Source organism: Chroicocephalus ridibundus, chromosome 5, assembly GCF_963924245.1.
Source record: "Chroicocephalus ridibundus chromosome 5, bChrRid1.1, whole genome shotgun sequence".
NCBI classification, from domain to species: Eukaryota; Metazoa; Chordata; class Aves; order Charadriiformes; family Laridae; genus Chroicocephalus; species Chroicocephalus ridibundus.
The window spans coordinates 6,814,441-6,826,705 of NC_086288.1; the positions used below are offsets into that span (position 1 = coordinate 6,814,441).

At 47.0% G+C, this 12,265-nt stretch overlaps 1 protein-coding gene and 1 long non-coding RNA gene across 5 annotated transcripts in view; one reads left to right on the forward strand and one right to left on the reverse strand.

The window, feature by feature from the left end:
• The first annotated feature begins 1,109 nt into the window (after positions 1-1,109).
• LOC134515930 (uncharacterized) lies at positions 1,110-6,132 on the forward strand. Its single transcript, XR_010071171.1, has 3 exons — positions 1,110-3,021; positions 4,519-4,847; positions 6,001-6,132. It is a non-coding gene; the product is annotated as an uncharacterized LOC134515930 (long non-coding RNA).
• The window catches only part of SHROOM3 (shroom family member 3), a 103,550-nt gene continuing 96,945 nt past the window's right edge, over positions 5,661-12,265 (reverse strand). For all 4 annotated transcript variants that reach the window (XM_063335556.1, XM_063335555.1, XM_063335553.1 and 1 more), the window contains 3 exons: positions 11,434-11,584; positions 7,061-7,333; positions 5,661-6,434 (listed from right to left, as the gene is read on the reverse strand). In XM_063335556.1, coding sequence (XP_063191626.1) covers positions 6,075-6,434; positions 7,061-7,333; positions 11,434-11,584 — 784 coding nt within the window. In that variant the 3' untranslated portion in view covers positions 5,661-6,074. The remainder of the gene's footprint in view (positions 6,435-7,060; positions 7,334-11,433; positions 11,585-12,265) is intronic.

The following is a 12,265-nucleotide window of genomic DNA, read 5'->3' on the forward strand; positions in this document are numbered from 1 at the left end:
GTTGTACAAAATGGGGAAAGTGACCAGCAGCCAGCTCTGCAAGAGCACTCACTGTGCTCCTGACAGTCATGTTCTTTCTTTGTCTCCTCACCTCCTGCTCCCTTAGCCCCAGTTTCAACTCTTAACAAACCAAAAGGAACTTCTGTCACTTATTTTCAGAAAGTCAGCTTCAAAATGTGAGCTGCGTTACCTGATAACTAGCTCTCTGTTCTGGTGCAGAGCATGGGAAACCGTAACCGCACAATTCCCCTTTCCTGTAGCGGGATGGGCCCTCCCGCTGAGGAGACCCCTGTGGAAACCAAACTCCTAAGGCACCTGCTTTCCAACAAAGTGGGATGGTTTTCCCCCTCAATCCCAGCCCAGCTGCTCCACAGTGCTAGCAGGTAGGTGCAGGCCGCAAAGCCTTACCACATGAGGGGGAAAAAACCGTATAAAAACATATACGTACTCACCATTTCTCAGCAGGCTTCAGGCTGAGGTGTGCATTCTCCTGCAGTGCCTTGTGTGTGGGCTCCTGGCTGGCTGCCCCCAAGCCCCGCTGTCCCTCGTTAGCCCTGATTACCCCACAGGTGCAGGCTGTAAAAACACACCCGGAGGGGTGGGCAGCAAGCTCTGCTGTCATTTTTGGAGGTTTTGGTGAGGGATGGGTGCTGAGGTGGGTCCTGGCGTCCCCCCTGCTGTGCAGCGCTCCCTTCAGCAGCCGGCGGCAAGATGGCGGCTGGGGTGGCCCCGCCCGGCGCCTTCGTGAGGTAAAATGGCGCCTGCTGCAAAACCAGCTTGGGGAGCCGAGAGAAGCTTCTGCAGAAAGCCACCTTCTCCTCCAAAACCTCCCGCCATTGCTTCTCCTTTTCAAATGCCATCCTTTCTAAGCTTGCACAGATCCTTTTTTTAATCGCAATCTTATTTTAGCTCAGCAAAACACCTGCAACGCAAGCTGTGCAAAAGCGGGTCCTTCGCAAGCTGTTTCCTCAGTATTTGGTGATGCTTTCACCAGCTCTTATTCTCCCCAGGTGAATTATGCGTTCTACTTCAGGGTTTTTTTGCTTTTGTCTTTTTTTGTTTGTTTGTTTGTTTTTTGGTTTTTTTTTTTTGCATTTCAGTCCTAAAAATTGATTTAGTGCTAAAATGAATATGAATGAAAGAGGTAGTGCTGGCTTTTCTGCTTTCCTTTGAAGGCTATCCTCTCACAGAGCAACCCCAAGCAGAAAGACGGGGTCTCAAGCTGCAAATCACAGAGGAAAAAGCTGCCTCGTGCACATGTACCACCTTTTCTTCACGGTGTAGTGGAAAATGGGCCCTTTTTCCCAATCCCAAATCCCGATCCAGGCAGAGCTGTGCTGACACCCCCTGCCTGGCCAGCTCCAGCTCCCCTCTGTCTTGCAACAGGCAAGGAAAATGCAGATTTTTGCAAGGATATTTAGCACAAAAGCCAGAGAGCTACAACTGGAGAGGCTGTGTTAGTGTATACACGTAAACAACAGCATAAACTACATGTGTATAAGCGCCCGGCAAGCACCCTCTGGACTGCTTGGCACTCTGAATTCAGCCTGTTTCTGCAGTTTGTGATGAAGAGGGACACAAAGTCTGGCCAAACCAGGAAGGAAAGGATCGTCTTCTAGACTGAGACCACCCTGGCCGCATTCAATTGCACAACACAAATGATGTTTGGTCAGTAATGCATTGCTAGAAAAACCCTGTAACACACAAGAGGTGTACGACACTTGGTTTACGTGCAGAAGCACGAGCAACAGTCCCGTAGGAACACAGGCAAACCATAACGCCATGCCACGGTCAGCACACATCCCCTCTGGAAGGGACGTAAAGGAAGAAACGGCTCTTACGTGAATCAAGCCCAGATGTAAACACTGGCTTGGCGGATGATTGACTAAGGCAGGGAGAAATTGGGGATCAGGTCTCTAGACAGGCCCCTTGTTTGCTCGTACTGATTTAAAGCACGGCTCTCCTATGAAAAGCTCCCTCTGTTTCCCATTTTGCAGACGACAAGTCACAGCTCACGTTAATATTCAGGATTTGTGGGGAGTGAGTATGAAACGCTATCCAGTTTGGTTTGCTTGCTTCTCCTAATTACCAGCCTAAACGATCACGACAGCGGCTGAGTTGTAGAGATGATGGATCAGGCCTGACACATAAACTGTTCTGGTGCTCTGTGTTTGACCGATTTTCTAGGTAGCCTTCATAAAAGAGCTTCTGTGTAAACTTACAACGGACAGACCCTAGCATGTAAACATTCTTTACTAGATTTAGTCTTGAGGAAAGCATCTGACGTGAATTCCTTGTGACCATCAATTGCCCAAGGGCCCTCATAAAAAAAAAGCAAATTTTAAGTCGGATGACTAGATTTTCATGGCGCTTGTATCACGTGGGACTGCATGGCAGAGCAGACTAGAGGCACAGCATGCTGCTAAAAGCATGAGAGGACTTACTGAGAGCTACATTTAAAAGACCTGCTTCGATGTACTGTGCAACAGACAGCATCATGGTGGAAGTGCATGTCTCCATCTTTTCCTTTTCCCCGTGCTGGGTTCGGGTGCTGTGACAGCAGTGCAGTTTGATTGCTTTCAAAACCCAGGAAAAGTGCAGCCCAGCTCTCTAGGGCCAAGCTACAGCCTGAGGCGGCGGCTGTGGAACGATGATTTAAATCTGCCTTTTTCCTGAGAGGTCCCTCAAAAACTGAAGTTAATAATTTAAGGAATGCTGACTCAGGAAAAATGCTATGTTCCTAACTATAATGTGCAAACACAATGTAATATAACAGGCAATGAGGCGCCTCGTTGCTAGACTAGATTGTACAAGTAGATTTTACTATAACTGGCAATGTACGTCAAAAGCGTAACAGCTTTGTCCTCACTAGGGTTTTTCCTCAAGCTAGTGAGGTGAGACTGTTCACCCTGTGCCAGGCATCGACTGTAGCCACCTGAACGGGCCAGGCAGCCATCGCAGGATCCTTCGATGGTCGATGGATTTCTCTGGAGACGGCTCTGGAGAAGGCGCTTGGCTCAGGTACGCTGAACTGACTTGGGGAGGAGTCTCATCCGCTGTCGCCGACAGAGGGAGACCATTCTGTTCCTATATCCCAAATGCATGTTTCAATTATGAGGGTCCTTTTTAGCAAAAATGCCCACCTGTTGAGCAACACTGTTCGTTGCAAGATGTGTTTTGAGTCATTTGTTTGTAACGTGCTGTAATGTTTAGCCCCTGCCGTGGGATGCACCAATCTCTGCGTTTTGGGGAAGGGGTAGCAATGCAAATCCCTGTATCTAGCTTATGGCTTTCTCCACTGCAGCCACATAACTACAGGTTTGGATCAAAAAATCTCATGTAAGACAGACACAAAGTTCAGATTTTTTTCAGTAATTTTACAGGGACTAGACAACAAGTGTAAAATTCTGTCCGGGGTATTCCTGTCCCATGAAATCATGTCATCACTCTGGGAAATGAGTCTGCAGTACGCTCTGGTTTTAAAAACACGAGAGAAAAGCAAGGTGAGATAACGAGCAATGAATAGCTTCCCCTTTTTGCCAACGGCACTCAGAAGTAAACTTACTGGCTTGCCTAATGTTTAATTAGTTTTAAATACATGTCAAGATGTGCTTGTACTAAACTCATCAAACCTTGCAGTTAGGAGAGCAATTTTTGAACAAAGTTAGTTGTGCAAAGACGGTTTCCCTAATGATAAACTTACCAGCGCTTACAACAGAAATATGGGCTTCAGCTCATTTTCCACCTGAAGATCTAAGCTGTTATAAAAATGTAAGTAACTAGCGCTTGCCTCGTTAGCTGATGCTCCCTCTGAAGTCCGTGCTGGTTGCCGGAGTGAACGGGCAGACCCTGTTTGGATGGGAGGCTCTTGTGACCTGAGGGTAGACTGCAGGACTTTCTTTTTCAGGAAAGAACTTACTAAACGGAAAATGCATTGTTGGCCGGTGTCAGGCTGTTCACAAAGGCCTGCCAGATTTGCCAAGTCTTGTGGGTTTGTTTTGGTAAGCGTAGGATGGCTAAATTAAAAGAACTTTTAAATATAATAAACTAAACTGAAGTACTGTGCAGGACTTTTTTTAGGACAAATGAAATGTTTTGATTGGCTTGAAACAGCTCCCCCCACTGTTTTCCTGAAACTCCGCTCAAACAAATAATTATTCTCGAGTGATCCCAAAAATACTTTTCCCTCCAATTTTGTTTTTGATTCAGCCATTAAGGCATAAAAATCAGTTCCCCTCCTTAAGGGTTCTCATGAAATGCTGTATGAGCCTGAACGGTGTTGAAGCTCAGAAGTAATGAAAAGGATATGTTTGCTGTCATCGCAGGTAATTGGCTTGCTGCTTCTTGAAGCGTTACAAAACCAGGTAGATTTTCTTTCGGGTATTGAAGAATTGATGCTTGATATGGCAGGAGGGCATTGGCATTTCTTTTAGTCTGCCAAGCTGCCCGTGGAAGAGCTGTTAAAAAAAAGGGGGCTTTAAAACCACCACTGAAAGCAACGAATGTTGTATTTTTCAGTCACATCCTAGGTTGAAATTCAAAATTGATGGACTTAAAAACTACATGACTAAAATCTCTGCTCTGGTTCTGGTGGCAAGATAGGATGGGGTGAACGATGCAACGCCCCGGAGAAAGGAGAAGCTGGAAATCGCTGCCGCAGCAGGAAATCTCTGCAAGGTTAGAAGAGAGGCAACCCGAATCTGACTCCTCAGCCACCGTGGTAATCTGTTCGTGCAGCTTCCAGCCATTTCGTTTAAACGGCGACGCAGCTCTTTCCATACAGGAAAAGGGAGTCTGCCCCCATCTGCTTTGCTGACTGCGAACTGGCAGCCGTCCTCCAGCACTTGGTAAGTTGACAGGGTAAAGTTTGGTCAGGCAAATTTAGTTACTCCAGGTTGCCCTGGCTAGGAAATAATCCAAGAGTCTTTACGGTAGGCTCTTGTCTGTCTGACCAAGGTGCACAACGTTACCGTTACACGTGCATGATTTCTGTGGGTAAGAAGAGAATATCGGATTTCAAGTTAATGCCTCGTCTAGCTTGTAAAATAACTTCTGATGAAGTGGGCTCAGACAAATGAGGTACTGCTGTATGAAAAACGTCCTAGTGTACATCATCCCTTCACAAAAACAGGCCTATAAATAATGTCATTAGAGATTGCTCTCACATCTCACAGCAACGCACTCCGGCTGCAACAGTAACACGGATCACGAGTTAGATTATTCAAAACAAAGACAGACTTCCCCCCACGCTCCCACAGTGAGTCCAGACCTGAGTTCGTTACTTCATGCTAATTTGGACGCCTGTGATGCAGGTTCTCACAAAAGCGTGTTTAAACTCCAGAATCAGAGGATCGCAAGATCCAGAAGAAAGATTGTATTTTCGTGGTCAAAATCTCCTTCACGAGGCCATTTAGTGGTACATTTAGCATGTGTTGAAACAGGTTGAAGCTTCTTCTGGTAGCCTTTTATTATATTAAAAAACAACAACAACAACAGCAACAAAACCACAAAGAGATGTTCCAAGCTAATGCGTAACTATCTTTGGGGTTCCCTCTTCTTGTTAAGGTTTTCACAAAATACAAAATTAAATGTCTTTTCTACATACAGAACAAAGTAGAATCAAGTAACTGATTAGAGTATGTACAAAAACTTACACATTCTGTCTTGTTCTTTAAAAAATATAAATATCAATAATGTTCAGTAGAATGGGTTGGTTTTATTTTTAAGGCTTCATTCTTTTAGATCCTTCATTATTTAATGAGGTGCCAGGTAGGCAGGAAAGGGAGGGAAGAGAAGAGGTCACGTTTATTATCAAAGGTAATGTGTTTAATTCTTGTGAGATTCTTCCTCATCTCTGGCAGGAGGAGATTCCCCTCCACATTGATTTCAGTTTCCGGGAAGTAGAGGTGGAAGGAAAGGAAAATAAAACCTTTATTATTGCTATTTTTGTCCTTCATTAAAATCTCGTTTTAAACCTGTCTCCGTTCATTGTCTTTGTAGAGAACCATATGCCAAGTACTTGGATTCAAAGGACTTGAGCAGGAGGACTTTATCCCAGGTCCACCTGGGAAAGGTTAGAGTGAGGAAGAGACTGCTGGAGGTGTTTTACCACCGACCCCAGCGGAGGTAGCAAGCGCTGCAGCTAGGGCAGCTGCTGCCGTTGCATCCCTGGGCGTGAAGTCTGTGGGGAGGCTTTCCATCAGGCACTTGAGCTGTTCCTGACCCAGTTTGATTTTATCGTCTAGCTCTCGCTGCTCTATGAGGAGCGCGGACTTCATCTTTACAAAGTGCTGGTAATCCTGGAGCTGTTCCTCAGAGAGGTAGTTGCCCAGGATCTCCAAGACCACTCGTTCTCGACGGTCCAGGTTTTCCTTCAGTTCCCGGGCATCTTCGTGCTGGCCAGCCAGCAGTTTCCTCTTCTCGTTCAGCGAACTCTGCACACACCAGAGAGAGCACTTCAGTATCAGCACCACCAAACTCACTGATCCCCCCTCTCCTGCCTCCCGACACCAAGTTTTGACAACTCCGGGGGAGGCGGGATGGCTGCTAAGCTCCCAGACAATCAGTGAAAAGCCTGGGGGAGGAGGACGAGTTCCTCATTATGGACTGAATGTGAATCCCACTGAATCAGACTCTGAATGTTCTAGTCAATGGGAGGCAGAAAGTGCTCCAAGAAAGTCAGTAAAACCTGCCCGAAAGCAACAACTACCAGGAAAATCTGGCTTTGTCTCACAACCACCCAAAGAACGTTGAAACACACAGAAGGCGGTGGGTTGTTCCATGATGCACACCACCGTACAGCCGTGGGTCACAGACACACTGTCCCAAACACGGCCGTTCTGTTTCGAGACGAAAGCCGCAGGATCTGAGACATTTATACAAACTGGGACCAAGATTCCCAGGGACAGAACTGCATTTGCTACTGCTTATACATAAACGCTAAGACACCTGCCTTCCTGCGAGCCTTTGGATGTCCTAGCTTATGCAAGCACGTTCTTGTGACTGCTGCTGTCCCGCGCCCTGAAAAAGGCCAAGATGCTATGGCTGCGCAGATACGTACCCGCTCTTCACTGTTGGCATTTTCCCCCAGACTACTCAGAACGTTCTCTACGCGGGCCAGGCGTCCCGAGAGGGAGAGCAAGAGGTTCACCACCTTATCCAAATCGCCAATGAACATCTTGTACTTGTCAAACTCGTTAGGTTTGCATAACGTGCTGATCAACAGCTCCACCTCCTCTCCAAGAGCATTATTCATCTTAATGTCTGCAAGCAGGCCCTCCTTGGCTTCCTTCAGGATTTCCAGTTTGTGGGTCAAGCTCCCGATGAGCTCAGCCTGTCAGAAGGGAAACACATTGCCACATTGGCCGTTACCATGATCACCCTGGTCATATGGATGACGACAACAAGAGGATATGGCTACGGTTCCTGAGGAGCAAGGTCAAGTCAGCAACCACTGACAAAGAAGACGTTAAGGAGGAAACAGAAAAAACTCCAAAAACTCCAAAATTCCACATCTAGGCGATAATCTGAGTACCTGATCAGACTGTATGACGATATATTTGTTCTACCATCAACGAACATTTATAAAAGAGACGTGATTTGGTGTACCATATTCTGGTACCCAGCAACCTCCATCTGTCACATGTAGTACATCTGTTTTTCCATCTGAAAGATGTAGGTTCTTTGAAGTCTCCAAGTGAAAACAGCTACAGCCACATCTCCTGCATATTCTCCACTCCCTGCCCATGCCTGAAATTTCTTGTTTGGATGTTATGATTTTTACGACCCTCTATAAAACAACAGGCAGAAAAATGAATTTAAGCCGTATTAATGGCATGATAGGAGGCTGAGCTGACACTTACTAGTTACACATGGATTAGTAAGAAAGAGGAATTGCTACTGAACCTACTGACTGCTCCTTACTCGGATGCCTCAGTGTTGAGGTGCAAACCTCAAATTCAACCGTGACCAAAACTCCCTGCCTGTGCAGGCACTGCCTCACCCAGAGAGGCATCGAGAGAGCATTTACACCAAACATGCTCTAAATTTATTTAGTGACTGAGCAAAGACATGGAGAGCACGCACCCAGTTTGTGAAAATGCTGGCAACTGTTCCACTGCCGAAGAAAAGGAGGCCCCCAGGGTTCAGTTACTCCAGAAACAGCAGTGCTGCACATGTGCTAGAGATCCTAATTTCTGTTAGGATTTAGGGGAAAGACATATGCAAAAGCATAAGTCTATGGCCTGGGGCTTGAATTCTTGCTTCCATTTACTCAGAACTGAGAGCACGGAGAGCAGGAAAAGCTCTTCATATAAGGGTTGGGTATTTTCAGTCTCTTCAGTTTATGCGCTGCTGAGGCATCGTTACATGTATGTTAATCTACTCTGCATATAAACACTGCAGGATAAAACGGACTAAATCACACGGTTGCCTGAAAATATTTTCTCAAAGTCTTCTTTCCATCAAAACGGGCGGTCATTCAATAAGAAGGCAGTCTACTTCCAAGGAGAGAGGATCTTCAAACCCGGGTCAGGCTGGGGGTTGCTCTGAATTGGCCCTTATCCCCGGGTTTAAAAGTTTGGTTTAAAGGCTGGTTTAAAGGGTTTAAAAGGCTGGTTTCGCAGCCGGGAAGTTACCAGCACTGTTTAGCCAGACACCACTAGATGGTACACTTTGCGAGCATCCTCTGGAGCGAGCGCGTGGTTTTGTGGCTGCACTACACTCTACTGTCAGCTTCCACAGATATGCAAGGGCTGAATAAAATGCGAGCAACAGTCTCTTAAAACAAACGTCAGCCATCAGGCTTATGCTGGAATTACTGCTAAGTCACGCTGTTCGTTAGCACGGGGAGAGGAGAGCAAAGGTGGTACTAAATCCCACCTGCTGGGATAAGGGACAAGCAAAACTCCTTTACTTGGATTCTCCCCTCAGTAGGACCCAGAGTAGCGCCCAGAGACAAGAACAAGCGCTTGCCCTTCCCTGTGCCTATGATGCCAATGTCACCTTCAAAAGAAAGATCCGAGGTCCTCACCAGCTGATTGCTGGACCAAATCCTGAGGAGCAAAAGGAGGGATCTGTTTTCACTGATTACCACGCCAGGGGAAAAATCTCTATAGCAGGACTGTGTGGGCTGGGCACTAAGTCCAGCATTAACCTCGACAGGTTTTCAGGAGGAGCGAGCTGCTCAGAACGGGCAGTTGTTCCTCCCTGCTCTGGGAGCTTTGCTCAAGGTGCAGACCTGCCCTCCAGCTGTAGCAGGAGGCTATGGGACTGCGGGGAGTGACGTACCTTTGTTCCGAAGGCATGGGAGCTGGATGGGGCGCTGTGAAATACTTGCTTTGTGTTCATTAATCAGTGACTCTCCTGCATTCCCAAATGCCAACCAATATAGCTCTTTGCATACTTACAATGGAAATGAGCTTGGTTTATCCAAATGACCTCTCAGAGTAGCTGCCTTCTCAGATAATGCCTATGCAAATGTTCTTTCGCACAGACCATGAACAAACATGCCGGGCAGATATTGCTGTCTGGGCCTAAGCGCTCCCGTCTATTTCTGTTTTTCCATGCAAATGTAACCTTTGAGGCCTGGGACTTGTCCTCCATGGCAGGCTCACATCTACTTGCAAGCCTGGCAGATGCTTGCAGCATGTCCATCGACTCCTTGGAGCAGCACCCTCGTCTTGTTTAATCACTCCTTACCTTTCATGTTAGAATAAGCAGGCGGCCGGTTTTTAAGGGAAGAGCACCCCAAGAATCAAATGCTACAGACGTGGCAGGGCCTGCGATTACCTTTGAAGCTGGGTGCTCTACGACCAATGGCTCGGGACAGATAATTAAAGCAGCCGACAGAGGCCTTATGCAAATGCTTTTGATTAGCAGCACATGCATGATCTATCTGCGTAGACTTTCTACCCAAAATCTGTGTAGGACTACAGAAATAAGAGATGGCAGGCACGGTGTCTCTAACCCATGCCAGTGGCGTGGTATGACAGCTCCTAAAGACTTGACAGGGTCCTACCTGCACCCCAAATGCTCCACAAAATAGGCCTAATTACTCACTTAGTACTCGTAATTTGTGTTACTGACGGAAGTCCATTCTAGCTGTCATTGGATTAAAGCCTGGTAGGGCGCAGATTTTGCTCAGCAGATAAAAGCTGAGAACAGAAACAATAAGGCAATATGAAAAAAAGAGGCGAGGTCTCCCCGTCGGGGCTGCAGGACAAATTGCATACTTGCAAACATCGCTCAGCCTCACATCTTCTCTCTGCTTTTTCACGCTTGGCATGGGGATGAGGATCCAGAGGGAAAATGGGGAGTTGAGCTACAGACACATGAATTCTCTGCGCTTTGACAGAGAGGCTGAGTTTGGGAGCCTTTCTTTAAATTCATGCCTGATTTGAGTGCAGGAATAATTAAGTACTATATTTACAGCATATGGGACTTGCATAAATATTTGCATCCTTCAGTGTGTTTCGACTCTGCCGTTGTACAAACAGCATGAAATATGGGCTGCACTACTCTGTCCAGTGCAGTGGGGGATGTTTTAAACCTACGGGCAGGCAGGCACGGCTGCTTTTGACACGAAGGTGGTGGTAGGTGTGCGAAGGGAGGCAGAGACAGGCAAGTACCTGCCTGTGGCTCCTCGGCATTTGTGAGCTTCGCGACATGTCTGTAATTACCAGGTAACCAACGTGAGACAACTACAGGGGCAAATTAGAAGGCCCTGCAAAATCCCTGGGAGACAGAGCACCCAAGCCTGCAGCAAGAACCGCAGGGGCCATTCCTCGGTGAAATGTAGCCGCAATAAGAGAGGGAAATATTTCCTCCTCTCTTGCCCTGCTCTCCTCCCACCCAAGTCATCGCATCGAGGTTGTGCTGACCGAGCTGCTGAGGTGCACGTGGCTGTCAGCAGGTCAGTGAAACCGTAAGTGTGGGGGAAAAAAGAGTAACCAGGGTTTCTCTGGAGGCAGTGAGTGCAGACAGCAGGTAAAATGGGTAAATTGGCTTCACTGAAGAGGAAAATCCGAGGGCAAAACCTCATGCACTCAGACAGTGGAGTCACTAGCTGGACTCTGTTCCTGTTTCTAACCTGAGCCGTCCTTACTCAAGTCACTTCGCCTCTCCATCTTCCTTCCTTGCTACGGGACAGCGACTGCCTCTTACAACCTGTACGCTCAGCATTTGGCATAATACAGGCCCGCTTCAGGGTGCTGCAAGATTTGTATTCAAATTTGCAGAGAGTACTCAGATTAGACCTCGTAGTTCAATCTGGGCCACGCTAGCGGAGCTTCCCAGGTAGCCTAAATGCACCCAGCCCCCTCGCAACTTGGGACTGCCAAAAGCTGACATCAAAAAGAAATGCGCTTTACATTAGGGCTTATTATTGTTATTTCAGGAATGTAATCAGCAAATGGTGGTGTGTGCTGCGTTTACCTTCTTCTCATTGATGTCCAGCAGCTCCTCTTCCTCACCTACTTCTTCTGGCAAGTCCTTAATTTTATTCAGCAGCTCTGCTTTGGGTGCCGAAACACTGTAATAAGCAGGACAGGTGACCAGGGTTACAGGAGCTTCCTTTTCTTCTCTCCTACAGCACAGTGAAGAAAAAGGAGGAGTTCAGTCTGAGCCTGACTTTTTCCCATGCCTAGACCCGTGTTTTTTCCAGCACTCCCTCTTTGGTACCTTCCCAGTGTTATTAACCACAAAGGAAATGGCCGATTCCTGCCATCAGAGGGTGCGTGTCAGCTGCTTTCCTATCTCTGCCTTGGGCAGAACAGCACAGCTCCTCTGTTTAAATGTTGACTGGTTAACAACTCTATACGGGATCAAATCCTTGCTGAAGGTAAATCAGCACAGCTCAGCTGGCGATGGCTAGACTGACCATCTTATCTGGCATCATGCATTACTGCTTATTTCTATATGGTTCTCCAGCTGTCACTTGAAAGTCTCTATCTTAAAAAAAAACACACTGGAGGACCTGGGGTCATCTTTGCATCCCCTTGAAATAAGTAGGCACCCCCATCCCTCCTTCCAAAATTTGGCTTCTCGTGATCTTTCTGCCTGCCACTGTTTTGGTCCTGATTTTACTCTCTTATCTCTGTTACTGTGCTTTGGACTGAATTGCTTCAGATGAGAAAGGTTAAGTTAGCAAAATCAAACGACATCTCCAGAGACGGTTCGTTTCCTGCCCTGTTACCAAGCTCAGCATCTTTTTCTACACAGCGCAGAGAGGTGAGCTCAAAGGCCGCGCATACAGCTGAGCTCATGA